A 27,376-nucleotide genomic window follows, 5' to 3' on the forward strand; every position below is an offset into this window, starting at 1 on the left:
CAAGCAGGCTAATTGGAATTAAAGTCACGAACAAGATTATAGAATAAAAAGTAGTAGTTAGCTGAGAAGCAGCAGTCAAAGGTTTGTGCGGTATGAACATTTGAAGTTTGTGTGGGGACTCACTTGAGGCTTCCAGCGATGAGGTCACAGAGGGCATCCCAGTCAGGGTAGCTCCTCCCTTCTCTTTCCCCTGCTTAAACCACCAGAGAAAATGAATAACACACATGAACACATCAAACCCCACTTGATTGAATAGGAGTATTTTTATAGTGACAGCACCAATGATACACATGCTGTACAGAAGCCAATGTGGAGAGGGGCTCGTACCAGAGAAACATGACAAATACGACAGGAGTTCGCTATAAAACTAGATCTGGGACCAGGCTAGTTCGAGATGGGGTTCTTACAGTTGGGTCTTTCTTGCTGGTGTGGACCAGGGCTTTCAGGATCTTCTCTAGAGGCTGTCGGAGCTGCTGTCTCTCCAGTGAGGTCTCAGTCAAGGGCAGGCAGTTGTTCCAGTAGTGGCGCGCTGTAGCCATACACAGGACAGAGTTACCTGCCTGCTCCGCATAGCTGAAGAAGAGAGAAATGGCACGAACGGATATGAAGATGGTTGGAGACAGAGAGATACTGTAGTCAAAGCAACAAAGTGAAATAAAGGTAGACGTAGGGGAGACAAAAAGAGAACAAAGTAATGAGCAGTCTAATTGTTTAGGAATGACAGAAAACAGAAACTAACCTGACACTGGACTGGAGCATCTGCAAGGCTTCTCTGTAACTGTGAGGATGTCCATTTGACTTGTGGACCATGCTCAATCCTCTTAGACATGCAGCATTGCTCAACATCTCATGCACGGCCGACTGGCTGTAACTTGAAAAGGTCAAACATTTTTTAAATTAAATAAGCTGACAAATATGCCGTTCAGAGAATCAAGTCAGCCAGTCAGGAATTTGACAAAATGTCACTGCTACAGTAACGTAGATACTGACAGTCACCATTTTTTTAGAATGACGGACTGTCAGAATCCTACAAAGAGTGGGACCTTAAAGCCTTGAAGGTAACAATTAACTGAAGTCATTTGATGATAGTATATTGCACATTGTTGTAACATAAAATTATTACTGAATATATGGTCCTGAGTATATTGTAATGTTCTCTTGTGGACACTACTGTAGGTGTCATTTGCACTTCAACATGCTATGTAAAAAATAAAACACTTGATCACATCCCATATTTTGAGGCAAATTGACTGAAATGGGTAGATATCAGGTAAAACATACAGGGAAGATCTGACCATTTCAGCCTTGGTAAAACAGATGGAATCAAAGTCACCATAGTGACCAACACCTACAGAGCATAGGCCATGACCGTCAACCTCTGAGCTGCAGCGGCCTCCAGCTGCAGTGCATTGTGGCTGCAGGTCATGACCAGGTTGTGGTCCTGGGCCTGGTGAGAGAAGCAAGCCAGGTGTGTCCACACCTGCAGCTCGACAACAGGGTCACTCCACTTGCAGTCTGACGCCATGCGGACCAGCTAGAGGAGAGGATGGAGAGAGGAGAGGGGAGGGGAGCGGAGAGGAAAATAGTAGGGAAGGAGGAGAAGAGGAGGGAGATGAGGGAGACAGAGGCAATGAGTGCTCTGTCCTCTGGATCCATAGAACTGGGGTTTAATGATGCAAGAATGCAGGACGGAAACGCATACAGTCCTACAGGGCTAGGAAATGAAAACAAACGAATCAAATAAGATGTTCATTTGAGGAAGCATTTTTTTTTGGACCAAATTCACAAGCATAGGCATGAACAAACGCTCTGGTTACCAGTACGGTCTCAAGGCATCTGTTGCCGCCTGGCCAAGAAAGCAGGACCTACCGTAGAGAGACTAGGGACAGAGAACTCTATCTGCCTGGGGTGACTGTTGCATAACAGCATTTCCACTCCTACCAGTACACGTGTCATGGCTGACACTGCCTCATTCTTACACTGGAAAGACAAAAAGAGATAAAGACACAACTGAATATTTCATCACAATGGTACCGTGGCTTACCAGTCAAAACCATAGAGATGTATTAACAATGCTATCTCTGACAGGCACAATCATACATGCACAGCACATCAATGAGACTGGCATTTGCAATGAATAAATGACTCCCTATCCCCTTGTGATACTGTAACTTGATTTAAAACAATGATTTACTGTATACAGACAGTTGGGTGATGAATCATATTTCTTCTCACATTAACACTGCACTGACTCAGAGTCTGGGGGAATAACCACATTTTGTAATTTAGTAATTTAGCAGACGCTCTTATCCAGAGCGACTTAGAGTTCATTCATCTTAAGATAGCTAGGTGAGACAACTACACCTCAGTTATAGTTCCCTCAAAGTAGCTATTAACAAAACCAGTGCTAGTAGAGAAAAGTCAAGTGCAAGTTTTAGTTTACAAAAGGCAAGGGTGTTAGTTAGTTGTGTTTTTTTTTGGGGGGTTCAGACGTTTTTAAAAGATGGGCAGGTACTCTGTCCTTCAGATTCAGATCAACTTTATTATCCCACCAGGGGAAATTCATTTGGTCATGTGCTTTAAAAGACAGTACATAAAACATGAAACACAGAAACTACACAATACAATTCATTCAAAGTGCTATAGCTCCACATTTAAAGTGAAAACGCAATATGCTGTATACTCGATGGACCAACAAACTATCTATTATACAGCCTAATGGCTGTTGGAATAAAAGAGTCCCCATACTTGAGGAAGTCTCTTTCCCCTTGTCCGGCAGCTGCTGTGACTGACTTTTGAGTGAAGGGGATGAGAGTCAGGGGGAAGCTAGTTCCTCCACTGGGGTGCCAGGGCAGAGAAAAGCTTTGACTGGGCTGAGCGGGAACTGGCCTCCCGTAGGGGTGGGAGGGCCAAGAGGCCAGAGGTGGCAGACCGGAGTGCTTGGCTTGGGGTGTAGGGTTTGAGCATAGCCTGAAGGTAGGGAGGGGCAGTTCCCCTTGCTGCTCCGTAGGCAAGCACCATCCTCTTGTAGTGTATGCAAGCTTCAACTGGAAGCCAGTGGAGTGCATGGAGAACTGGGGTGAGATGGGAGAACTTGGGAAGGTTGAACACCAGGCGGGCTGAGGCGTTGTAGAGGCTCCACTGTGGAGTTGTCAACCATGATGGAGAGGTCTTGGAACGGGCAGGCCTTCCACAGAGCAGCTCCGTCTAGTCGAGGTTGAGTTTGAGGTGCTGGGCTGACAGCCAGGCAGATTCATAAACAGCTCATCATACTGACTAACTTGACTGAGTGAGTATGTTTTTATTTGATTTTTATCTAACTTTTATTTAACCAGGAAGTGCCATTGAGGTCAGAAAACATATTTCCCAAGGGAGACATGGACTCTTATGTTACTGTACCTCATCATCAATGTCCAGCTTCTGTCCAATCTGCTGCTGGAGGAGCCTCTTGGTCCACACCCACGTAGAAATGACCTGTTTCCTCGCTGCGATAGGGACGCTCTCTCCCGGCACATTGCCATTAGAAAGGTGCAGTGCATAGTCACACAGCTAAAAGTCCATAAAGTGGGGGAAATAAAAGTTAGCATAGTAACCATAGCAGCATAAGGGTTACATTTAAATTTTAGTCATTTAGCAGACACTCTTATCCCGAGCGACTTTGAGCAGCAATTAGGATTACGTGCCTTGCTGAAGGACACCGACAGATTTTTCACTTAGTCGGCTCGGGGATTCGAACTAGCAACCTTTCGGTTACTGGCCCAACACTCTTAACAGCTAGGCTGTCTGCTTTGCAAAAGGGTTAAAACTGTTTGCATAACCATAGCAGTTCGTAACTAGCCTAACCATGTGAATCTGCACAATACTCTTTTCGAATCCACATACACTCATAACCTTGGGACTCCATAGCCGGGGCATTGCAGCTCTGAGTTCCACATATGACAGTATCTAGGGAAAATCCATTGCGTAATCTGAGTTTGTTTAAGTCAGCTATCTAAGACTTATCTGATATATAGGCCTATATGTTGAAAATGGAGAACCATTTTTATCTTCAGTTCTGAAAGAGAACACTTAGTTAATAATTCACTAATAAAGTTACTTCTATCCAGAGTATGTGCTGACGATACTTTTTGTCCTAGACTTGGCACTCCGGTACCGCTTGCCATGCGGTAGTAGAGAGAACTGTCTACAACTGGGGTGGCTGGGGTCTTTGACAATGTTTAGGGCCTTCCTCTGACACCGCCTGGTGTAGAGGTCCTAGATGGCAGGCAGCTAATTTTGGCTGCCCCTAAGGCGGCGCTATTGTCAAATGCACGGTATTTGTCAATTTAGGCTTGTAAAAACTGTCGCTCTGGCATTTGCCACCCCTTGCAACCAGGTTCGGCAATTTACCTGTCTAACATCAGCTTTCTTGCTTAATTAAAAAATATGTATATGTCCATATGCCCATCATGGAACGAGAGACTCGATGATGTCGGTGACCCTCATATTTAGAAATATTTAAGTTATTTTCCTGTCCAATTCCTTGCTTTCGATTTTATTTGATTAAAAACCAAGCCTGTGGTAGGCTAGCCTAATATAAGTCTGGTTCAACAGCAATGTGTCTTCGCATCTTTTTTGTTTATTCTGGCCATACATTAGCCAAGTAGCCTATCAATGAAAGGTTATAAAATATTCTACTCGTGAGAGTGCCTTGAAATATTTGAGGTTTTTGCCCTCATGCCTTTGCTTAATTCACCATTTTTTGGAGCTAATATTTCTTTCTTTCTGGAGTGAAAATGTGATGCGTAAAGACATGTTGAAGCCAAATACAACAATGTAGACCGCAAATATGCCAAACATTAAACAAAGCAATGTATTTTACTGTTACCGCTATCATTTGTTGCTGTACACTATTTAATAAACAGTATCAATCCACAAAGGACTAGGAGCTGATGATATCGCAAAGACTGTCAATAGCCTAAACAACTTGAAACAACCGCATGCAGTACTAAGCCATAGAAAACATTTATTAGCCAGTGAGTGGTCAAACCCTCGCCACACCTACAGCTTATTCATCAAAACCCAGCCTTTCCTTGCCACCGCCAGCTATTACGCCCATGATTCCCGCTGTGAAAATATAAGAAATATTTCAAAACAACCACAACTCAACAGCGGCTGCGCTAAGATTTACCATAGCGCTAGGTTAGAAATATTGATTTGTTAAAATAGAGCCCTAGTTGTAGAAATATTGATTTGTTAAAATAGAGCCCTAGTTGTATTTAGAGTATTTCTGAAAAGCATAATGTATCAAAGTGCCTTGATTCTTTCATTCTTTGTGCCCCCCCCTTCAACAAAAAATATATAGGAGAAAGATACTGGAGATACTAAGATGTAAGACAGAAAGAGTTTCAACAGCCCTCCAGGAACTTATTTAGAGGTCACTTATTCAGAGAAACTTGGGAAACCTGAAGACCAGAGGCTGCCCTTCAGGAATACACAGGCACAGCTCTCTGATCCCTCAAACTGCCCAGCAGTAATACAGTCCAGGTCTCTATGCAGGTCCACCTCTGCCCTCTGCCTATCCCAATAAGCTCAGAGTGGGAGAGAGGGTGTTTGTTTTTGCAGTGCCCAAATGAAGACCTCTTCAGGGGAGGGAGTACCCTTGACAGCACATTGAAGGATAATAGAACCTGACTCTCTGCCAAACCTAATTAGCAAGTCACCTTTAAAATCTCCCATGGCCCCGTCTCCTGGCTAGCTCTCTACTTGACCCACACACACACACACACACCTCCAGAGCCTTCCGCATGTCCTGGAGGGCCGCATGGTCGAGGGGGAGGCTGTGGATACTGCCTGTCCTCTCGGCTCCCTTCCCGGCTACTTTCTTCCTCAGCTCCCCCCTGCTTCCGCTGTCCTCCCTTCCCTGGCCAGTTCCCGGCCCAGCAGCCGAAACAAACCAGGGCTGGATCAGCCCCTGGGCCACCGCATCACACAGCATAACCAACAGCACCGGCTCCCTGGAAGCACAGAAGAGCATCATACTCTGTACATACAATCTGATGTGTGGAGACATATCACTGCAGCTAATGTAGAAGGAAAAGCTGTGTACATTTACAAATACTGTGCCAAATCATATGTGAAGAATGCAACAAAGATGCAGAATCCTCGGGCCATGTGCATAAAGTTCCCTCAGTGATCACAACAAGCAACCTCTGACAAAAGTTCCTCTACTTCTATTCAAGGTGAAAATTATGAATCAGGTACCCTATCGATAGCAACAGCTTCTTTTGACCCAAATGGAGGAACATACTGAGAGAAATGCTGATGAATGTCTTGCCCGAGCAGTGTATGCAACTAGTTCACCTCTGATGTTCACAGGCATTGTGTATTGGAAGAGGTTTCTAAATGTTCTTCGCCCAGCATACACCCCTCCAACCAGACATGCTTTATCTATTAATTTGCTGGATGCAGAGTTCAACAGAGTTCAAGTGAAGGTCAAGCAAATCATAGAGAAAGCAGACTGTATTGCAATCATCTCTGATGGGTGGTCGAATGTTTTGGGAGAGAGTGATAAGCAGACTGAAACTACTGAAACCTATAGCAGTAGCCATTGCACGGATTGAGGGAGACAATATCACCTTGTCTGATGTTCAGACTCTGCTTGCAGATGTAAGAGAAGAAATACATACTGCCCTGCCCACTTCACTGTTGCTCCAAGCAGAAGAAACCTCAGTTCTGAAATAAATGAAAAAGCGTGAAGACTTCTCCTGAAGCCCATACATGCCGCAGTGTACTTGTTGGACCACAAGTATGCTGGCAAGAGCATCCTGTTAGGTGCAGAGTTCAACAAGGCCTATGGTGCCAATATATCTCATCAGCCATCTGGTGGAAGGGACTTTGTGGATCTGAGGCTCTTTCCCCTGTTGCTTCCATAATCCTCCAAATCCCACCAACATCAGCCGCCTCAGAGCGCAACTGGTCCTTGTTTGGGAAAACACACACAACAAGCCTTCTGTGGCTCAGTTGGTAGAGCATGGCGCTTGTAACACCAGGGTAGTGGGTTCAATTCCCGGGACCACCCATACGTAGAATGTATGCACACATGACTGTAAGTCGCTTTGGATAAAAGCGTCAGCTAAATGGCATATATTATTATTATTATATTAAGCACACAACAAGCTGACCAATACAAGGGTTGAAAAATTGGTGGCCATCCGGGAAAATGTCAGTTTTTTTGAGCCTGAAAATGAGTCATCCTCAACAAGGTTGGAAAGTGACAGTGAAGATGAGGCCTCAGAGTCTGATGTTCAAGAGGTGGACATTGAGGCAGTCCAGGGAGAAGACATGGAAGCTTGAGATGACGACAACCAAAGCTTTCGTTTCTAGACTATCATTTTACAGATGTATGTTGAAAACATTTTGGGGAGTTGTGATGGATCATTGGGGATCATTCAATATTCCCTTTCCTTTGTTGTTCAGTGAAATCATCCCATGTGAAGAGTCAACTAATTTAATTAAAGTTCAATTCATAACTAAATTGTTTTTTTGTATTTCTATTGAAAGGATTTAATAATTTGCAATTATGTCCACTGTACTTATGATAAGGTAAGGTTTATGTTTCTGTCTCCAAATGATATGGTAAATATATCCAATGCAAAAAAACATCTACATTTAAATGGTATTAATATTAATGTGCATATATTTCCATTAATTCCCATATATTCCCGTTAATTCCCACGGAAAGTTTCCACCTCTGAATATTACCCAAATTGTGCAACCCATGTTCGAGAAGGCATTTAGACAACAACAAAAAATACGCCTAGTTTCCTGGATCGGGTCACATATGTACTATGTCACTAAAAGACTGATGAGCATTAAGTGTGTGACAGCAACAAGCAAATGTTACAATTTGTAGTGTTTAAGTATTTCCGTCCAGTGAGATGTTCATCTTAGACTTACCCAGCGTGTCCAGTCTGTCTCAGCAGCTCCACGGCTCTCTGGAAGGTGGGCAGGAGGCGTCGCTGCTCCCCAACTGCCACTAGGTGGCTGTTGTAGTTCCATAAGTACACGGCTGCGTTGACCACCATCCAGGCCTCGCGAATCTCTGCTCCCAGCTCGGCTCCCCGCAGGAAGTTGGAGGTGGCGTAGGCAGATAAGTCCTGGATCCAATCTCTGGGAGAGGGAAGGAGGTGAACGATAGTTATGTTGTCTGCAGTGCATAATATATGAGAAAACAAAGGAAGTCACACTATATTTTTAATATACTGTATAACACACTACATATAACATATAACAAACTGGTGAACCAAGCTCCGTAACTACATATACACACTTGACTGGTTATATTGAGAACCACAAATAAGTTATAATAGTGTTTAAATTTAATATAAAATTATATGCTGTGCTTTGTCCATTTATTTGCATTTTTTGTTTGTGTGTGTATGTGCGTGCGTGTGCGTGTTGATTCTTCCAGCCTTGTGGGGACCTAAAATACCCAAAAGTCTCCACAAGGATAAGAAAACAAGGAAAATGTTCCACATACCCATGGGGACAAAAGCAATTTTAAGCTTAAGGGTTAGGTTCAGAGTTACAATTAGGGTTATGGTTAGAATTAGGGTTATGGTTATGGTTAGAATTGGGGTTAAGGTAAGGGTTTAGTGGTTAGGTTTAGCCTTTGGGTTAAAGGTTAAGCTTAGGATAAGAAAAATAGGACTTTGAATGGAAATTCATTTTAGGACAGAAGAAAAAAAACATGAGTGTGTGCAAATCTCCACCCGGCACAGCCAGAAGAGGATTGGCCATAGCCTGGTTCCTCTCTAGGTTTCTTCCTAGGTTCTGGCCTTTCTAGGGAGTTTTCCCTAGCCACAGTGCTTCTACACCTGCATTGCTTGCTGTTTGGGGTTTTAGGCTGGGTTTCTGTACAGCACTTTATGACATCAGCTGATGTAAGAAGGGCTTTATAAATACATTTGATTTGATGATGTGTCCTCACCTGTAGACAGCCCACTGTGGATTGTCCTCAGGGAGACGGAGTCCTCTCTCCTCAGGAGGGGCAGCTGGGGTGTTGAGCTGTACCCCCTCAGAGCGGAGCTTGTGTATGGTGGCCTGTAACGGACAACCACGAATGATATTGATGATGACTTGCCCTCCCCATAACTCTGCCTCAAAGGAGCAAATAACACCACTCAGCAAATAGCAAAGAGACAAACGGGCAGCCACACAGCCATAGTCAACGAAGGCAGCAAATATAACTGGTGAACTCAGAGAACAATGATTGTAACACCTGTGGCTGTCTGACAACTATGGTGAAATTCTTAAAACGTTTTGTGTACCGTTAAATGGGGCACTTTTGGGGGGGGGGGAGAGTCAACCTCTCTAAGAACAACGGGAAATAAGACAGATCTTGCTTCTGTTGTCTGTTTGAGTGTTTGGGTGATAGCCTACTGATTCCGTGAGCACCAAGCCTCACGCAACAATTTCACAAATTTGGCTGTTTTTAATCTTTGCTATGCTGTAATAAAGGCTTTACACTTTTTGTTAGACCAACCTCTCTGTTATTATTTATTTAGTGTTGTTTACACTGTTCCAAATTGTCAGAAAAATGATATTTATAATAATAATAATAATAATAACCCTCCTTTTTCTTTTCTTTGATCTCCTTCTACAGACTCTCTGGTACGCTTATCATTTATTTTGTGTAGTTTACATTGTTCCAAACCGTTAGAAAAATTATATTGTAATTTAACAGCACCTGTTTGGCACACATAGGCACACAGCGCTTGCTCCATACCTTATTTTCCACAACTAGTCAAATTTATTCCACACACCCGACTTCCCCTTTACCTCATTCGCAACCAAATAAACCTCCCCCCGTTTCGAGTTTATTTGTCACGTCCTCTGCATCCATTTTGCTGTCACATGTGTTACAGTGTTCATAGTTTGATATAACCAGTTTATTGATGTGATCATGCTATAGGTCAGGCCCTACTGGTCACGTGCATGCGAAGAATACATGTGTCACGTAAAGAGAGCAAGGGTTGAAGGGAATATGTAATCTATTTCCTAAACAAATTAGGGATTTTGGTAACATAACTTTTCAGTCAGAAATGGATGTAATTATGTTGCAGCTTCAGCAACACAGACAGCGCTATACACACACTGATGTTCTGTGGTGGTCGCTGCAGCAGGGAGGAGAGAGAGGCAACGGGTGATAGTCCCAGTCACTCGCTTTAAAAAAAAAATTTAACAGCGCATCAAGTCTGAGCCAGGCGGCACAATCAAATCAACTGCGGTCGGACTCCCTCAAGTCATGTGTGTCTTAATTATTTCATCAAACAGATCGCTTAAAGCATCAGAAAAGCTCAGTGCATATAGTTGATTTGATTAAAACATGTGTCTATGTATGGAAATATACAAGTAAAAAAATGTTGACCAATAGATTTTTTGGGGTCGGGGACAGCCCTAATCATTACACAGGTCCACCTTGTGCTGGAGATAATACAAGTTTTGTCACACAACACAACGCCACAGATGTCTCAAGTTTTGAGGGAGAGTGCAATTGGCATGCTGACTGCAGGAATGTCCACCAGAGCTGTTGCCAGAGAATTTAATGTTCCGGCATAAGCTACGGACAATGAGCACAATTGCATTTTATCGATGGCAATTTGTATGCACAGAAATACCGTGATGAGATCCTGAGGCCCATTGTGAGGTCATTTTTTTAAGGTATCTGCGACTAAAAGATGCATATTTGTACATTTGTATTTAACCTTTATTTAACTAGGCAAGTCAGTTAAGAACAAACTATTTACAATGACGGCTTACCCCAGCCGAACACTAACCTGGGCGATGCTGGGACAATTGTGAAGGATTCGTTGCCATAAAAGGTGAGCCACTTTCGTGTGCTCGGTTATCCCGAGTTGAACTCAGAGTTAACCAAAGTTAGCTCACTAACTCTTCTATCTCGCACCATAGTACACCCCCCTCTGTACCTCCGGGCTCAATCTGATTAAATCTCACAGTGCCACTCTACTGCTAATATTGGTCTTTCGCCTTTACTTTGCATTAATTGCATCAATAGAATAAATCAATGTCTATAAAGAAAAGCCACAGTGACTATAGTGTGTGGTCAGGAGAACTGAGGATTGGGGGGGTTCTACTAAGCTAACATATGGAATTGTTTTAAGATGGTCATACCAAGGATAAATGAGCAATTTGATTTTGGATTTTAGAATTAACATTAGAATTAACATTTAATGAAACACTGAATTTGGCCTTACTGCTATTAGCCAATATAAAGGCATTAACTAACAGATTCATACATAGAAAAACAGACCGTCAAAAAATAAATCAAAACTAAGTTTGTTTTAAAAGTGTCTGTTCAATATCAGAGATATAAGAAAGATCATGAAATTATTTATATTTTTTGTGATTCATATATACACCCCAACAATTGGCCACTAAACTACTTCCGAATACACTTCCATTCATTTTTTAAAAGTGGTACCGGGCAAACTCCAGATGAGTCTTAAGGCTTGTGGGTGTCCTAGAGCAAAACAACCGACATGTATGTGTTCGTGTGTAGCCAAAACCGTTTGGACGCTACGGACAGAACTTGGCAGATCTGTCAATCCTGTGATGCTTGTCGAGAAAAACGGAGAACAACATCGTGTTCGTTAGTCTTACCATGGAGTGGTCATAGTAGTTTGTAGGACAAACCGTTCGAATGCTACAGAAGTTTTCGTGAGAAGACCGATTTTCTGAGCATATTAAGGGACATGGGTCAATGGTCAAAGGTGGTCATCTGACCTCAGCATTGATGAAGCAGACTTCAGCCAGCAGACGGAGCAGGTCCTTCTCCGCACTCTGGGACAGTCGCCCTGCCGATGGACGCCGGTCACCATGGAGTCCACCCTCCACTGGGCTCTCGTCCCCCGCCTTGCGCTCACCTGGGGACCAGAGGGTATTGAGTGAGCCAGAGTGAGCATGTGCAGTTATGCGTCAGTAGTTCTGTTAACAACCCAGTCTCTCCTCCCTCCTACACTAATCTCCATTGCCGCTGACACTAACCGGTGAGCCACATGCTAGTTATCAATATCATTGGTTGATAACTAACTAATTTGCACCCAAATAAATATGTAAGATGATTTAATGATTTCAATGAAGCAGTTGAGCGCTGTCGATAGACTGACTTAGTGAAGTCAATTAGGCGGTGAAAACATTTTTCACATGTAAATGTAAACTCAAAGAGTATTGGACACTACAATCCTCCAGAGATACCCACTACTTAGGTTTCAATCAGTTACTAGTCTAGGATTCATAATCAATTACTCTTGATACAATTAGTTTATATATATATATATATATATAAAATATGTAGACACACACATATATATACATACACACACACACACTCTGCTGTTCAAACGTTTGTCCTTGTTTTTGAAAGAAAAATACATTTTTTGTTCATTAAAATAACATAAAATTGAACAGAAATAGTGTAGACTTTGTTAATGTTGAAGATAACCATTGTAGCTGGAAATGGCAGATTTTGTATGGAAAATCTACATAGGCGTACAGAGGCCCATTATCAGCAACCATCACTCCTGTGTTCCAATGGCATGTTGCGTTAGCTAATCCAAGTTGATCATTTTAAAAGGCTAATTGATCATTAGAAAACCCTATTGCAATTATGTTAGCACAGCTGAAAACTGTCGTCCTGATTAAAGAAGCAATAAAACTGGCCTTCTTTAGACTAGTTGAGTATCTGGAGCATCAGCATTTGTGGGTTCGATTACACGTTCAAAATGGCTAGAAACAAAGAACTTCCTTCTGAAACTCGTCAGTCTATTCTTGTTCTGAGAAATGAAGGCTATTCCATGCGAGAAATTGCCAAGAAACTGAAGATCTTGTACAAAGCTGTGTGCCACTCCCATCACAGAACAGCGTAAACTGGCTCTAACCAGAATAGAAAAAGGAGTGGGAGGCCCTGGTGCACAACTGAGCAAGAGGACAAGTACATCAGAGTGTCTAGTTTGAGAAACAGATGCCTCACAAGTCCTCAACTGGCAACTTCAGTAAATAGTACCCGCAAAACACCAGTCTCAACATCAACAGTGAAGATGTGACTAGGGGATACTGGCCTTCTAGGCACAGTTGCAAAAAAAAGTAATATCTCATATCCCATTTCTAAGTGAGGCCAAACATTTGAACGGTGGTGTTTATAAACTCAGCAACAAAATAAAACGTCCATTTTTCATGACCCTGTCTTTCAAAGACAATCCGTAAAAATCCAAATAACTTCACAAATCTTTATTGTAAAGGATTTAAACACTGTTTCCCATGCCTGATCAATGAACCTTAAACAATTCATGAACATGCACCTGTGGAACAGTCGTTAAGACACTAACAGCTTACAGACGGTAGGCAATTAAGGTCACAGTTATGAAAACTTAGGACACTAAAGAGGCCTTTCTCTTGTAAAACACCAAAAGAAAAACACCAAAAGAAAGAAGCCCGAGGTCCCTGCTCATCTGCGTGAAAGTGCCTTAGGCATGCTCCAAGGAGGCACGAGGACTGCAGATGTGGTCAGGGCAATATATTGCAATGTCCATACTGTGAGATGCCTAAGACAGCGCTAAAGGGAGACAGGGCAGACAGCTGATTGTCTTCGCAGTGGTAGACCACGTGTAACAACACCTGCACAGGATCGGTGCATTCAAACATCACACCTGCGGGACAGGTACAGGATGGCAACAACAACAGCCCGAGTTACACCAGGAACGCAAAATCCCTCCATCAGTGCTCAGACTGTGCGCAATAGGCTGAGAGAGGCTGGACTGAGGGCTTGTATAGGCCCGTTTTAAGGCAGGTCCTCACCAGACATCACTGATAACAACGTCGCCTATGGGCACAAACCCACCGTCACTGGACCAGACAGGACTGGCAAAAAGTGATCTTCACTGACGAGTCGCGGTTTTGTCTCACCAGGGATGATGGTCGGATTTGCGCTTGTCATCGAAGGAATGAATGTTACACCGAGGCCTGTACTCTGGAGCAGGATCAATTTGGAAGAGGAGGGTCCGTCATGGTCTGGGGGGGGCGTGTCACAGCATCATCGGACTGAGCTTGTTGTCATTGCAGGCAATCTCAACGCTGTGCGTTACAGGGAAGACATCCTCCTCCCTCATGTGGTACCCTTCCTGCAGGCTCACCCTGACATGACCCTCCAGCATGACAATGCCACCAGCCATACTGTTCGTTCTGTGCGTGATTTCCTGCAAGACAGGAATGTCAAGTGTTCTGCCATGCCAGCGAAGAGCCAGGATCTTAAATCCCATTGAGCACGTCTGGGACCTTTTCATTTTAAATGTATTTATTTCACCTTTATTTAACCAGGTAGGCTAGTTGAGAACAAGTTCTCATTTGCAACTGCGACCTGGCCAAGAAAAAGCATAGCAATTTGACCCATACAACAACACAGAGTTACACATGGAAACAAAATATACAGTCAATTATACAGTAGAACAAAATAAAATAAAAAGTCTATATACAGTGAGTGCAAATGAGGTAAGTTAAGGCAATAAATAGGCCATGGTGGCGAAGTAATTAAAATATAGCAATTAAACACTGGAATGGTAGATGTGCAGAAGATGACTGTGCAAGTAGAGATACTGGGGTGCAAAGGAGCAAGATAAATAAATAAATACAGTATGGGGATGAGGTAGGTAGATAGATGGGCTGTTTACAGATGGGCTATGTACAGGTGCAGTGATCTGTGAGCTGCTCTGACAGCTGGTGCTTAAAGCTAGTGAGGGAGTCTCCGGCTTCAGAGATTTTTGCAGTTCGTTCCAGTCATTGGCAGCAGAGAACTGGAAGGAAAGACGACCAAAGGAGGAATTGGCTTGAGAGGTGACCAGTGAGATATACCTGCTGGAGCCCGTGCTACGGGTGGGTGCTGCTATGGTGACCAGCGATCTGAAATAAGGCGGGACTTTACCAACCAGGGTCTTGTAGATAACCTGTAGCCAGTGGGTTTGGCGACGAGTATGAAGTGAGGGCTAACCAACGAGAGCGTACAGGTCGAAATGGTGGGTAGTGTATGGGGCTTTGTTGACAAAACGGATGGCACTGTGATAGACTGCATCCAGTTTGTTGAGTAGAGTGTTGGAGGCTATTTTATAGATGACATCACCGAAGTCGAGGATCGGTAGGATGGTCAGTTTTACAAGGGTATGTTTGGCAGCATGAGTGAAGGATGCTTTGTTGCGATATAGGAAACCAAATCTAGATTTAATTTTGGATTGGAGATGCTTAATGTGAGTCTGGAAGGAGAGTTTACAGTCTAACCAGACATCCAGGTATTTATAGGTTTCCAAGTATTCAAGTAGTGGTGAAGAGTAGTGAAGCTGGACGGGCGAGCAGGTGCGGGCAGTGATCGATTGAATAGCATGCATTTAGTTTTACTTGCGTTTAAGAGCAGTTGGAGGCCACGGAAGGAGAGTTGTATGGCATTGAAGCTCATCTGGAGGTCAGTTAACACAGTGTCCAAAGAGGGGCCAGAAGTATACAGAATGGTGTCGTCTGCGTAGAGGTAGATCAGAGAATCACCAGCAGCAAGAGCAACATCATTGATGTATACAGAGAAAAGAGTCTGCCCGAGAATTGAACCCTGTGGCACACCCATAGAGACTCCCAGAGGTCCGGACAACAGGCCCTCCGATTTGACACACTGAACTCTGAGAAGTAGTTGGTGAACCAGGCGAGGCAGTCATTTGAGAAACCAAGGCTGTCGAGTCTGCCAATAAGAATGTGGTGATTGACAGAGTCGAAAACCTTGGCCGGGTCGATAAGTACGGCTGCACAGTAATGTCTCTTATCGATGGCGGTCATGATGTCGTTTAGGACCTTGAGCATGGCTGAGGTGCACCCATGACCAGCTCGGAAACCAGATTGCATAGCGGAGAAGGTACGGTGGGATTCGAAATGGTCGGTAATCTGTTTTGTTAACTTGGCTTTCGAAGACCTTAGTTGTACCTTGTAGGTTCATTGATCATTTGTGTGAGATTGAGAGCATCAAGCTTTGATTGTAGGATGGCCGGAGTGTTAACCATGTCCCAGTTTAGGTCACCTAGTAGCACGAGCTCAGAAGATAGATGGGGGGCAATCAATTCACATATGGTATCGATGGCACAGCTGGGGGCAGAGGAGACCTGTTGGATCGGAGGGTGAGGGCTAGGGCCATTCCCCCCAGAAATGTCTGGGAACTTGCAGGTGCCTTGGTGGAAGAGTGGGGTAACATCTCACATCAAGAACGGGCAAATCTGGTGCAGTCCATGAGGAGGAGATGCACTGCAGTACTTAATGCAGCTGGTGGCCAAAATGGCTTAAGGACCACAAAGTCAAGGTATTGGAGTGGCCATTACAAAGCCCTAACCTCAATCCCATAGTAAATGTGTGGGCAGATCTGAAAAAGTGTGTGCGAGCAAGGAGGCCTACAAACCTGACTGTTACACCAGCTCTGCCAGGAAGAATGGGCCAAAATTCACCCAACTTATTGTGGAAGGCTACCCGAAACGTTTCACCCAAGTTAAACAATTTAAAGGCAAAGCTACCAAATACTAATTGAGTGTATGTACACTTCTGACCCATTGGGAAAGCTGAAATAAGTCATTATCTCTACTATTATTCTGACATTTCACATTCTTAAAATAAAGTGGTGATCCTAACTGACCTAAGACAGGGAATTTTTACTAGGATTAAATGACAGGAATTGTGAAAAACTGATTTTAAATGTATTGTGACTAAGGTGTATGTAAACTTCCAAATTCAACTGTAATGGTAAGAACAGCCCAAATAAGCAAAGAGAAATGACAGTTCATCATCAAGTTTCTTCAATTGCAGTCGCAAAAACCATCAAACGAAATGATGAAACTGCCTCTCTTGAGGACTGCCACAGGAAAGGAAGAGCCGGAGTTACATCGGCTGCAGAGGATAAATTCATAAGAGTTACCAGCTACAGAAATTGTAGCCCAAGTAAATGCTTCAGAGTTCAAGTAACACACATCTCAACATCAACTGTTCAGAGGAGACTGCATGAATCAGGCCTTCATGGTTGAATTGCTGCAAAGAAAACACTACTAAAAGACACCAATAAGAAGAAGTGACTTGCTTGGGCCAAGAAACACAAGCAATGGACATTATAATAGACCGGTGGAAATCTGTCCTTTGGTCTGATGAGTCCCAATTTGAGATTTTTGGTTCCAACCCCGGTGTCTTTGTGAGATGCAGAGTAGGTGAACGGATGATCTGTGCAAGTGTGGTTCCTCCCGTGGAGCATGGAGGAGGTGGTGTGATGGTGATTTGCTGGTGACACTGTCAGTGATTTATTTTGAATTCAAGGCACACTTAACCAACATGGCTACCACAGTATTCTGCAGTGATACGCCATCCCATCTGGTTTGCGCTTATTGGGACTACAATTTGTTTTTGAACAGGACAATGATCCAACACACCTCCAGGCTGTGTAAGGGATATTTGATCCAAGAGGAGAGTGATGGTGTGCTGCATTAGATGACTTGGCCTCCACAATCACCCGACCTCAACCCAATTGAGATGGTTTGGGATGAGTTAGACCGCAGATTGAAGGAAAAGCAGCCAACAAAAACCCTTGAATGAGTAGGTGTGTCCAAACTTCTGACTGGCACTGTGTGTGTATATATTTATATATATATATATATATCCCTTCTGCTGTCAAATGGAAAGTTCCTCACAGTCTGATTTAGGAGCTTTCCATCGTCCATCGTCGTAGAGCAAACAGAAACGACAGGCAGCTCGACACACATCCCAAACCTCCTGCTTCCTAGCTGTCTTCGCCAAGGCTGCCCACAATTTCACCCTGAAAAAAAAATGTATTTGATTATCCATACTTTGTTTGCAGATGGTTAAATAATAAATGTTTCCTTTGTCTAGTTCGACCGCCCTTGCTGTATGTTCTTTCCCCACTGTGACTCCAGATTTTTTAAATGTGTTTATTCATCAGGGTGTTACTGAAGCCTGGTGGAAGGCTGGTTGTGCTGCTACACATCATCCCATATCCTCACCCTGAAAAACCTCCTACTAATGATATTCAGTACCAGTAGTATGCACAAAAAAAATGAATAAGCTACATAGTTCAGCTTGACTTCACAGTGTCCTAGCACACAGAAACCTATTTAAAGTTGATAGCTACCAAATGGTTCATGTTCATAAAATGTTGATTACGCACCATGTGCACTAATTTGTGTTAATGCCTGTAAGATATCAAGACAAGAGCACATTTCTAGAGAACCTTAATATATTCTCTCTCACCCACCCACACACATATTCACTCATATTTACATGATACACACCTCTCCCTGTCATTCTTGCCAGCTCCCTGTCTGCTCAGGTGTCCCTGTACCTTCTCAACACATGCAGAGTGGTGCTGAGCCTTAGCAGAGAGATGAGCCACACCGCCAGGTCCACTGGTGCCTGAGGGGACTAAACACATTTGAATACACATTTACATGAAGAAACCAACTGCATTGGAATAGTGATAAATAGGCCATCATATTGGCACCGTACACACAAACAAATACAAAAATACGTCATATGACAATGATGGACAATCACTTTGAAATTGGAACGGATCCAAGGAGCCTGCAATTTGCCACAGACTCTTCCCAGCCCTGACAAATTGGCATGAAATCCAAAAATGTAAAGCTATAGGCTTCTAAAGAGAAAATGAACTCTGAAAATCCAGGAATCAGTGATTAATCAGAAATCAAGAAATTACATCCCTGAAAAATGGATCCACACAACTGTGTCTGAAACAGCGAGAGGCACATAGTGTTCCTGCTTGAATAATGTAAAAGAGGTCTGTGCCTCCATCTGATTACAGCGTTTTAAGAGGCAGAGTGCTCCAAGGTTAGATCCTTGCTTCGCAGACAGCCAGACACGTCTCACTACAGCACATTGCTGATGACAGTCTGGGGACCAATGACAGCATGGTACAAACACTACATCCTATTATTAATTCGTTCATCTTCAGCACATGCTCAGCATATTTCTCCAATCTGAGGGGTCACCCGGGTTGCTTGGATGTTCAAACGGCTTCATCATCGGGTTTCTTTGTCTTATGCCTCGAAAGCCAGTTTGTTGCTTGAGGTGTTAGTGTTGTAACACAGGAGGTATCGTTAGGTAAAAGTAGTCATGACCTGCACACCTGACCCCGTGTCTGTATAAGCAGCTAGTCTGCTCCAGTCTCATGGCCTGGCTGTCAGATGTAGGACCCTGGCTGGGTCGTTAGGCAACGGAGTGTTCATTTGATCCTGGGTACAAGGGGGCCAGGATCAGAGGGGGGAGATCAAAGAGTGCCAGCCCCTTAGCCCCAGGGCTCCATGATCCAGTGCATAGGAGCTATAGGGTTTTTGTCATGCAGACATATTGAACCAAGGAGTCAGTCAAATCCTCCAAGAAATGGTTCTAGTACTTGGATGCTGGGCTATGAAGTAAGTAAGACTCTCTTTCCAACTAAACCCCCCTCCGAACTCGGTCTTAGTTTTGAGGGTACCTTAATCACCAATAGTGAGCTTTACATAGCAGGATTAGGCAATCCTATACATGACTGGTGAAAGACACTACACCAAAGTCATACTAAAATGAAATGGTTATTCAAAAGGATAGTTTGTACTTTTTGCAGTGCTATCTGCGTCGAGCACCACCTGGAAAGCGTCGGGGGCCAGGGTGAGGCCTGCGTTGACCAGCATGGGACGTCTTTTTCTCACCTCCTCCTGTGGCTGACCATTCTTAGCCTTCAACAAAGAGAGAGAGCGAGAGTGCGAAAGAGAGTGATGAAGAGAGAGAGAGACAGACAGAAAAATACAGAGAGAAAGACAGAGACTGACACCCATGCTGTTTTCACCTACTACGATCTCTCTTCTCTGCAGGCAGACTCTGATGTAGCATTTAACCAACTGACTGACCATCTCACAGTTTGACATATCATCACAGTTGTACTTTTCATCACACAGTCGGGCAACAACAAACATGCCTATCAGGAACATCACAATCTATATTTCACAGAAATTATATTTAATGCCTGCTTCACCTTACTGCCAGGTTTCATCTTACAGTAAGTCAAGTAAGGTCAAGTCTCCCCAGTCCTGCTTTGTATTTAGTGTAAGGGGTCCGCAGACCTGTTGGATGAGCATGGCAGCCTGGTCCTCTGTGCTGCTGGGGGTCTGATATAGGGTGCCGCGAAGCTGAAGGAGGTTAAGGGCTGAGGTGAGCCGCTCGTGGTGCACCCCTCTCTCGTCCAGCAATAGGGCCCTCTGGAGGTGAAGCAGAGCGGGCTCCAGCCTCCCCTCTTCCTCCTCGATCACTGCCAGCTCACTGTGGACCTGACAGCGCATCTCCAGCTGCACACTGAGAGAGAACAAAGTTAACACTTTAGATTGGACACACATGCAGGCATGAAAGTGCACAAACACACATAATGGCCTCTGTGTGTGTGTGTAGTCACCTGTATGTGTCCTCCAGGACTTGGGCCACTTTGAGGAGCGCCCCCTTGACATTCCTCCTGAGGTTGTGCTGAAGGAGGGGCAGACAGGTGTTCCACTGTGAGGCACACACCGCCTGCATCACCTTGGCATCCCCCTCTCTTACTGCACTCTGCAGCACCTTGTCCAGTCGGCCTATCACCTTCAGCTGAGCCTAAGGGACCAGGCAACAACTACAGCAAGGACTGCCTAATGCATCTACAGAATCTACAAAATATGGCGCAACACTGTTGCGCAGAACAATCAAATATATTGAATCGCGCCAACAGTATAATAATTAGATAATACTGTAACATCATGGTACTACAACACACATTCCCAATGACATCCACAGCTTGGTTTGCAGTAAAAAGAATGAATGTGTAAAAGGCACTGGGCTCTTCTGAGCTCAGTTAACACTGTATTGATGTATGTTCTGGGTGGCAAACAGGCACATTAACGCTGCTAACTAATGCACAGGAGAGGGCACCTCCACATTGGCTTTGGAGTAGTCCTTCATCCCCCCCTCCTGCTTCTTCTGGAGGTCCAGGTCACACTGGACACACTCCATCATGATGCACTGGCCAACACTCTACAAATAGAGAATTTCAAAACGTGAAATCCAAAACAGGTAAGGAGCATGGCATTTCTACTGCTAAATTATAGCGAGACCAGCCATGTGTGTTCACAGTGTCTCAGAGTAGAGCGCTGATTCAGGATCACCCCCCCCCATGTACATAATCGTAGTTATTATGATAACATTTTCATAATAATGATCCTTGATCAGCATTATTTCTCTGAGATGCTCTGTGAAAAGGGGCCCTGATGGCTCAAGTTGAATCACAGTTTCGAAGTGAGAGTGTAGAAGACGTTGTACGTCTAACTCTTATCGTTACCCAATACCCATTTCCACCCACACATGTAATGTAGAATTACTGAGTGTATTAGAAATACAACGGATGGTAAAGGGAATATGTGGGCCTCTTCAAGCTAATTACGTCTCTTGTCGAGATCTCGACTGAGAAATTGGGTCAATTTATGTGCATGTGTTCGCAAAATTGCATATATGGAATATAGAGACATGATAATAGAGTGATTGGCCGCCACTCACAGTGACTCCCGTTGTCTTCAGCTCACTCAGACAGTCCGCTGCCATCTGGTGATGTTTCAACTGCAAGGCCAGAAAGGCTAGCTCCAGGAGGAAGGCGACTCTTTAGAAACAATGTATAAGATTAACATGGTTAGTGAGATATTCATAAGACATTCACAATTACTTTGATCATCTGTAAGAGTAAAACTATTTAGCCATGTAATATTCAGACTGATGCTACTGAGATGTGAAGCCACTGTATTGGTGTTGAAGATACACTTTCAATTCACATGAATTCAACGACAGGTGAATAGAGTCAAATGAAATATAGGCAATTACTAGGCCAATTGTAGTGATGATAGTAAGTATTGCAACAGGAGAGGAGATGTAGACCTGTCAGCTGGAGGGATGGGTGAGGGGCTCTCTGCAAGACAAGGGTTGGAGCCACGTGCTATAACAGGGGATTGGGCTGCAGCAGAATGCATAAGGAGCAGGAAAATCTCCTTAATCCTGGCAGCGTCCTCTTTTCTGGCCTCGCAAACGTCATCAACCTTACTGTGGAACACAGACAGAACACACACATGCACATTAGTGCACGCAAGCACGAGCGCAAATGCACACACACACACACACACACACACACACACACACACACACACACACACACACACACACACACACACACACACACACACACACACACACACACACACACACACACACACACACACACACACACACACACACACACACGTTAACCTACTGTTTATAATTCTCATGATGATGGTAGGGTCTGGGTGATGGTATGAGTCATGCTGCCCATGTCTATAGCTCAGCTTGTTAACCATGAGATAGTCTGACATGTAGAGTACACGCCTGCGGAGAGGGCGCTGGTCTTCCTCTCAGTAGTACCAAAAGCCATACTAACATGCAATAAATATCAGTGGTCTAATAACCTTGTCCCCTCTGAGATGCTCAGGGTCTAGCTGAGAGACAGCATATCACTAACCCAATGACCTAGGTCCAGTGGGTACAGATAACCCTGTCCCCTCTGAGATGCTCCAGGTCTACCTGAGAGACAGCATGTCACTAACCCAATGACCTAGGTCCAGTGGGTACAGAGGGTCCAAATCAACTTATGCAATGTGATATTTAGGACCACTAATAAAGAACTGCCCACTCTCAACTCATTAAACCATGGCAAACAAATAAACAGACATACCACAGCAAACAATAACCTTTTAGTCTTTAAAAAGCACAATGTGTATGGCTGCAAAAAATGATATCAAAGCTTTTTGCTTCTTGCAAACAACTTTGGAAAAAAATAACAGTGGCGGCAGTATGATTCTTCAAATGCAATTTCAAATGAAAAGATTATCAATAAGCACATCACAATCTAATCCCAAAAGCACTTTCAAAATATTTAGCTTCAACTTGTTAACGGTTATTGTGGTTATTGCTTTTCAGTCTCATAAATAAAGATACAGAATACATCCATAGTTGGAAAAGAAACACACTCTGATGCGTAATCTCCTGGGATGTCTTGCTGCAAAAGAAAACATTGAGCCGACGAAGATGCTCAACGGGGGCATGGAAAAGTTAAGTGACAAAGAACTCTTAAGTTGATTAAACAAAATAATATCATTTTAGATAAAGGGGGGGGGAACACTTACTGTTTGAGCTTCTGCATTTTGTAGATGACTGATAAAACAGGACTTGCTTCTGTTTTGGGGGGGGGTTTAGCGAAGTCCAACAGCTTGTGTCGTACCTAGGAGTAACGTAATTGTATTAGTAGATAAATAGAACGACCCAGTTTAACCCCACATACAACCATGCTCTACCCAAAGGCAGTCAAAACAAGGGAGACCCTAGTTGTGTCTTTCCAGACCCTGACACCACATCCGAAAAGGAGTTCATGACTTTAGTCAGCACATAACAACAAAAAAGAGGCTTTACCTGAAGGGAAAATATCTTTGGATACAGGTCAGGGATATGCGACTCTATGAAGTCTGAGGTGGCCTTGGCAAAACTAGAAGCTTCTTTCCCTTTCCCAGCATCCACAAGGCATTCGACAAGGTGCCTAATTGTAGAGACAATGGATACAACAATCACTATACTCTGCACCTCAATACAAATCGTTGTACTGAAATCTATTTAAAAAAAATCTTGATTCATAAATGTTCAGTGTCATAATTGAGGGACATTTGGCATTACTGATTGTTACTGTGTGATGAGACAAAGTATGACAGTTAGAGCCACCTACATCATGAGCTGAGCTCTCCAACTGTAGTCTTGTTCCCCAACCTCCTCCAGTGCCTTGACCACCTGAGTGAGGGTGGGCACCAGGTGCTGGCGTGGCCCGGACCGCAGGAGCGGCCGGACCATCTGGAAGTAGAGCACTGAAGCATTGAACACCAAAAAGTGGTATCTACCCGAACGTAAAGAGTATGAGAGAAAGAAGAAAACCTGTTGTTGAGATCAATAATTTACACAGCAGAAAAACACTATCTGATTTTTTGGAAAGTTATACAGTACATTTTAATTTAGGCCAAGTGTTGACTTGGGGATGAAATTTCCTATAAATTGAAAATGTATGTACACAGTACAGTATAACAGTCTTTCAAATGAAAAAAATCAAATCAAATCAAATGTATTTGTCACATACACATGGTTAGCAGATGTTAATGCGAGTGTAGCGAAATGCTTGTGCTTCTAGTTCCGACAATGCAGTAATAACCAACAAGTAATCTAACTAACAATTCCAAAACTACTACCTTATACACACAAGTGTAAAGGGATAAAGAATATGTACTCGTCTTTCAACGAGTGACTGGAGAGTTTAGCCCTATGGTAAATCTCCATTTGGAGTACAGCCATTACTGGCTTACAGGCCACGGGGGTGGAATTTATCAACTAAAAAGGGTGCAGAGATTACTGGAGTTTTTCTAACATAATTGGAACTAATTTATCCTCCTGGGATGAAAGGGTACTTTAGTCTGGGCTGTGTTAGTCATTCCCTTTGGTCTTAATTGGGATTGTTCCGGCAGCCCTTCATTGACACATATAATTACATATTAGATCTGTAATTTAATAAGATCTCTGTGGGCCCTATATGATATTATGACTTAATAATGCACCTCTTACTGTCTGTAGAGCCTTTTTGCATAAATCTCATAACATACCTGTGTACAGTCACAAGGCATATAAGCCAGTAGATAATTACATTTGATATTCTTATTGCTTTGCTATTTGCTTATGGCTAGCCATTTCACCCTTAGGGTGAAACAAATATTAATCTTAAGAGCAACTTCATATTTGTATCGTATGTTTATGCACCAAGAGATGAACTATATAGAAAAAAGGCCTACATTTTAACTAAGTCTCCCACTCCTGGATATTTCTGTGCCCCAGCAACAGAGTAAACCTTCATCCACCCTACTCCCCACCTAAGCCTGTCGTCCTCCTGTGAATATGTCCCCTCTATGATCTATTTTAACATAGACTGACATGATGCCACTTTGTGCTAGACAATATGAAAGACGGACCACATATCAAATAAATAATTCAACTTTTCTGTCACAAAGAGTGTGGGTACGGCTCACTTTGGTCAACGATGAAGACAGGAAAATGACTCATGTTAGATTGCATACCTTGGTTTGACCTTTGAAATCTCAATAGCCTTCAGAAAATAAATCACAGCCTTTTCAATCTCCTCCTAAGAGTGAAATAATGAGTATGAGAGGGGGGGGGCTCACAATAACAGGCAGAGGAGGAATAACATTATGAAAACTATAGATGTATGTTATACGAGTCATTCATCGTATTTATGTCAAAGCTTGGGATCTGGGCCTGGTTGCATAACATATTTTAAGTTAATTTCCCCCTTATCATTTGCCTTAAAGTTGCACAAAACATTTCAAGGTGCATTTCCCCCTTAAATGAAGTGAAAAAGTTAAGGGTGCCCATGAGGTCCCGTACGTGCTTCATTCATTACGGAGCTCAATGTAAACAGAATTTGTGGAGGTGAATGTTTCTTCCCTTTGCCCTGGTTTCAAAAGGAAAACATCCACCAGCTAAATAGATATCTAGCTAGCTACATAGCTAAACAATGGAAGGTGCACAATCCATGGCTACAAAGCTAGCTGGCTAGCTAGCTACCTACTCTGTAAATTAGCTTTGCTTCCTAGAAAGTCATAGAAACAAGTTGAGGAAACACGTTATTATTGTCATCTTCTGAATCAATTCGTTTCTCCTGTCTTGAACGTAGAACTTCTATTTTGCAATCATCCAAAATAAATGTGATCTCTTTGAAGAGACTTTCAGTCAGTGAATTAGGTCGTCTCTATGGTAACCAGATACTCTTTCTGCTTTACATGCCTTCAAACTACCATAAAACTACCGTAAAACCTTTAAAATAATGCCCTTGCTTAAGGAAATGTTTGAGGGGCTTTATGCAAAACCCTTACACAGTTGCCTTAGGGTAAGGGACAATTATTTATTAAAGGTAAACCCTTAAGAGAAACACTTTTGTGTAAGGGTGTTACATAGAGGCCCTCAAACATGTCCTTAAGTAAGGGCATAATTTAAGGGTTTTATAGCCATGTTGTATGAAACCGGGCCCTTAATTTAAGGGAGAAATTTGCCTTAAAATGTTTTGTGCAACCGACTTAAAGTTAATGAAACTTTTAGAGAAAGATGTTTTATGATGTTGCACAATGTTCCCTTACCCAAGGCAATTGCTTAAGGGCGTTGAGACCCTCAAATATTTCCTTAGTCAAGGGCATACTTAAGGGCATACTTATGGTAGTTTGAAGGCATGTATGTTAGAAAGAGTATCTGGTTTCCATGGAGACGGCCTGATTTCATGGACTAAATTCTCTCAAGTAGATTGCTTTCATTTTGTTAGATAGCAAAATATAACTTCTACAATCAAGACAGGATAACCAAATTGATTCAGACAATAATAAACCACGTTTCTTGTAGTTACTTTTTTCTCAACTTGTTTATATTACTTTCTAGTACCTCAAGCTAGCTTACAGAGTAGCTATAGCGAACTAGCCAGCTACAGTAGCTTTGTAGCCATGCACCTTCTATTTTTTTTTAGCTAAGTAGGTAGCTGGTTGATGTTTTCCTTTTGTAACCAGAGCAGATGAAAGCAACATTCATCTCAACAAATGCTGTTAACTAGTGGTGGAAAAAGTACCTAATTGTCATACTTGAGTAAAAGTAAAGACACCTTAATAGAAAATTACTCAAGTAAAAGTGAAATTCACCCAGTAAAATTCTATTTGAGTAAAAGTCAAAAAGTATTTGGTTTTAAATATACTTAAGTATCAAAAATTGCGGATAGGCAGGGGCACACTCCAACACACATAATTTACAAAAAAAGCATTTGTGTTCAGTGAGTCCGCCAGATCAGAAGCAGTAGGGATGACCAGGCATGTTCTCTTGATAAGTGTGTGAATTGGACCAATTTCCTGTCCTGCTAAGCATTCAAAATGTAAGGGGTACTTTTGGTGTCAGGGAAACATATATGGAGTAAAAATTACATTATTTTATTTAGGAATGTAGTGATGTAAAAGTTGTCCAAAAAAATTATAAAGTAAAGTACAGATAGACTAAAAAGCTACTTAAGTATTACTTTAAAGTATTTTTTTTTCTGAAGTACTTTACACCACTGCTGTTTACATTGATATCCATACTGAATTAAGCAGTTAAGGGACCTCATGGGTACCCTTAACTTTTTCAC

The 27,376-nt window shown here is 42.9% G+C and overlaps 1 protein-coding gene across 1 annotated transcript in view; it reads right to left on the reverse strand.

Annotated features, from left to right (window-relative positions):
- The window catches only part of LOC118401477 (cilia- and flagella-associated protein 46), an 85,581-nt gene that overhangs the window by 49,988 nt on the left and 8,217 nt on the right, over nt 1–27,376 (reverse strand). Inside the window, exons 4-25 of the mRNA XM_035799018.2 lie at nt 25,278–25,342; nt 23,891–24,055; nt 23,584–23,707; nt 23,301–23,395; nt 22,021–22,182; nt 21,649–21,748; nt 21,028–21,129; nt 20,522–20,712; nt 20,196–20,424; nt 19,691–19,811; nt 18,369–18,498; nt 17,751–17,875; nt 11,788–11,927; nt 8,972–9,084; nt 7,939–8,151; nt 5,771–5,996; nt 3,400–3,549; nt 1,870–1,980; nt 1,353–1,534; nt 740–871; nt 408–573; nt 124–193 (exon numbers count right to left, since the gene is read on the reverse strand). Of these exons, the coding sequence (XP_035654911.2) occupies nt 124–193; nt 408–573; nt 740–871; nt 1,353–1,534; nt 1,870–1,980; nt 3,400–3,549; nt 5,771–5,996; nt 7,939–8,151; nt 8,972–9,084; nt 11,788–11,927; nt 17,751–17,875; nt 18,369–18,498; nt 19,691–19,811; nt 20,196–20,424; nt 20,522–20,712; nt 21,028–21,129; nt 21,649–21,748; nt 22,021–22,182; nt 23,301–23,395; nt 23,584–23,707; nt 23,891–24,055; nt 25,278–25,342 (3,112 nt within the window). The remainder of the gene's footprint in view (nt 1–123; nt 194–407; nt 574–739; nt 872–1,352; nt 1,535–1,869; nt 1,981–3,399; nt 3,550–5,770; nt 5,997–7,938; nt 8,152–8,971; nt 9,085–11,787; nt 11,928–17,750; nt 17,876–18,368; nt 18,499–19,690; nt 19,812–20,195; nt 20,425–20,521; nt 20,713–21,027; nt 21,130–21,648; nt 21,749–22,020; nt 22,183–23,300; nt 23,396–23,583; nt 23,708–23,890; nt 24,056–25,277; nt 25,343–27,376) is intronic.

This window comes from Oncorhynchus keta, chromosome 2, assembly GCF_023373465.1.
Source record: "Oncorhynchus keta strain PuntledgeMale-10-30-2019 chromosome 2, Oket_V2, whole genome shotgun sequence".
Classification (NCBI taxonomy): Eukaryota; Metazoa; Chordata; class Actinopteri; order Salmoniformes; family Salmonidae; genus Oncorhynchus; species Oncorhynchus keta.